The 2,539-nt window shown below is 34.7% G+C and overlaps 1 protein-coding gene across 1 annotated transcript; it reads right to left on the reverse strand.

Annotated features, from left to right (window-relative positions):
- Nucleotides 1-1,142: 1,142 nt before the first annotated feature.
- On the reverse strand, nt 1,143-2,287 carry LOC101304106 (glutathione S-transferase U8-like). Its single transcript, XM_004302643.1, has 2 exons — nt 1,923-2,287; nt 1,143-1,711 (listed from the first exon to the last, which is right to left on the reverse strand). Exons 1-2 carry the CDS (start codon nt 2,235-2,237, stop codon nt 1,355-1,357), a joined length of 672 nt encoding a protein of 223 aa, XP_004302691.1. The 5' UTR covers nt 2,238-2,287; the 3' UTR covers nt 1,143-1,354.
- Nucleotides 2,288-2,539: the final 252 nt, after the last annotated feature.

Here is a 2,539-nt window from a genome sequence, read left to right on the forward strand (position 1 = left end):
CAAAAAAAAAAAAATTGTATTGTTTTTAATGGAGGGTAAACCAGGAAAAAAAAATCTTACAAAAATAAAATGAGAGCAAATTTCGAATTTATTTACAAACTTGTCACTTGTATTTGTTTCATGATTGACTATCGTAATAAATAATGAGGTGTGTTAATAACACTGGTTCAGCCTAGGGTGTGTGTGTTAATGCATATGATGCATCAACTTTGTCCTCAAGTTGCAAAAAGTGTTATCAAAGTAGTAATATTAGTCATCAAAGTTGTAATATGAGTATTTAAAGTTATAAAAAAATAACATTAGTCATTATGTGTCTTTAAAATGGTAATTGAGTCATAAAAGTTATAATATGAGTCCTCAAAGTTGTAACAATTTTTTTTAATCACTTTAAAGACTCAATTACCACTTTAAATACATATTTTACCACTTTAAGAACACATGATGACTAATGTTGTAAATGTTGTAACTATAAAATTTTACAACTTTAAGGACTCATATTACAACTTTGAGGACTAATATTACTACTGTGATGACTCATTTTACAACGTTAAGACAAAGTTGATGCATCATATGCATTAACACATTATAAAATTTTCCAATAGCACCAACCTTTTTAATTGTTATTAGAAAAGTGTTGAATATATCAAGGGTTTAGATTACTTAATAGCTATTGCGTCACTCAGGGGCGAATCCATACATAGGCGAGTCCAAACACTTGCCTATACGGATTTTTTTTTATTTTTTTATTTTTTACCTTTGATGATATAAGTTGGTTGTAGGCAAGCGATGTAAAAAGGATTAAAAAAAAAAAGGCCAAACTAGTTGACTTTGAAAGAAGACGACCACTTCTGATGAGCGACTACATGTTCTTAGTTTCGGTTTTTGGGGAGTTCGAAGATATTAATAGTCAGTGAGGTTAGTTAAGAAATTTGTCACGCTATATGATCATTTCAACTATTTTTAAAATAAGGTTTTAAATCATTTTAAGACCTCAGTTGGTCATTTTTCAAAATTTCTCATCGATCTTCACTCTTTTGACAATTTAACAGTATTAGCTAGAAATCTAGCTATTATTCCTTAACGACAATTAATGATCAAATTATTTGAGATTCTACAAATTACACAACGATAATCTTTCATTGAAAGAAACTAAAAACAGCAAATATGAATTTTCAGAATTACAATGCGTATATTATATGCGAGGAGCTATTCCCCTCACATAGAAGAAGCATAACCTTGACTTTTATTTATGTACAATCCATATCCATACAATCACATATTTATTTACGTACAATAACCATATTCATTCGATCTGATATTTCTTCACGATCAAATGCCTATAAGCATGAACCATTTAGCACTTAGAAGTTGTAGCGCTTCCATAGTGAGAATGGAACACAGCGAGAAGCTTTTCTTTAGGAGGCAGACAGTCCTTAACAGCATGGTGGCACACAAAGTGCTCGCTCCATTCACACAGCCTGGGAAATTTCTTTATGGTTAACAGCTCCACTCCCACAACTTCTTGGACAACTTTAAGCCAGTGGCTTATGAAGTTGGCAACAATGTCCACCAGTCCAATACAATCTCCTCCAAAGTACTTCTTATGCTTGAGCTCATCTTCAAGCAGCTGTAGAAGCTCACATGCTTCTTCCACGGCCTTCTCACGCTCCTCAGCAATACTCGCGCAAGCTTTCTTTAGCGCAGGAATACACTAAGTACACAAACGATACAGCAAGTATCAATCAATGCGTTAGTTAATTAGTATGTTTTGTCATCCAAATATATATTTCTCGATCTTAGCATCTGATTCAGTACCTTACAATATGCATGTCATGTATTAACACATGATAGATTTTCTTCGATATAGGGCAAGGAAACATTATGTTTAGGAAAGAAAATGGATCAAGAATACTAGTAAGTACCTTTTCATCGATGAACCTAGCCCAGAAGCGCGCCTTGGCCTTTTCACAAGGATCTTTAGGTAGTATGTTATAGCCCTTCCAGGTCTCGTCGATGTACTCCAGAATGACATGAGACTCTGCAATTACTTTCTCACCATGAACAAGCACGGGGATCTTCTTGTGAACCGGGTTGTACTTGAGGAGCGCAGGGCTCTTGTTGGTCAGGTCTTCTTCATAGTACTTGTGTTGGACACCTTTGAGTTTCAGAGCTATTTCCACCCTGCGACTATATGGGCTCCTCCAAGTTCCATACAGCTTCACTTCCTCCTCGGCCATATTTGATTACACTAGTAACTAGTCTTAGATTGGATAATTGGTTTGTCCTTCATGCATGGGTTGTTTGAGCTCTATAAATAGGGAAGAGAGGAAGGAGTTTCCTTGAGCTCTAAGGTTGTTCGATTGTCAACAATCATTCTTAAAATTTGCAGTTGGTGGGGTTTGAGTAACTTCTCTTACAATTAATCGTATCCATAGTTTACAATATCCATTAGAAGTTCTGAATTCAAATCGATCTAGTGCGTAACCCTAAACAAAAATTTAGGGAATCACACTAGGTTTTATTTATGAAATACAATCAG

The sequence above is a fragment of the Fragaria vesca genome, linkage group LG6 (genome assembly GCF_000184155.1).
Source record: "Fragaria vesca subsp. vesca linkage group LG6, FraVesHawaii_1.0, whole genome shotgun sequence".
Taxonomy (NCBI): Eukaryota; Viridiplantae; Streptophyta; class Magnoliopsida; order Rosales; family Rosaceae; genus Fragaria; species Fragaria vesca.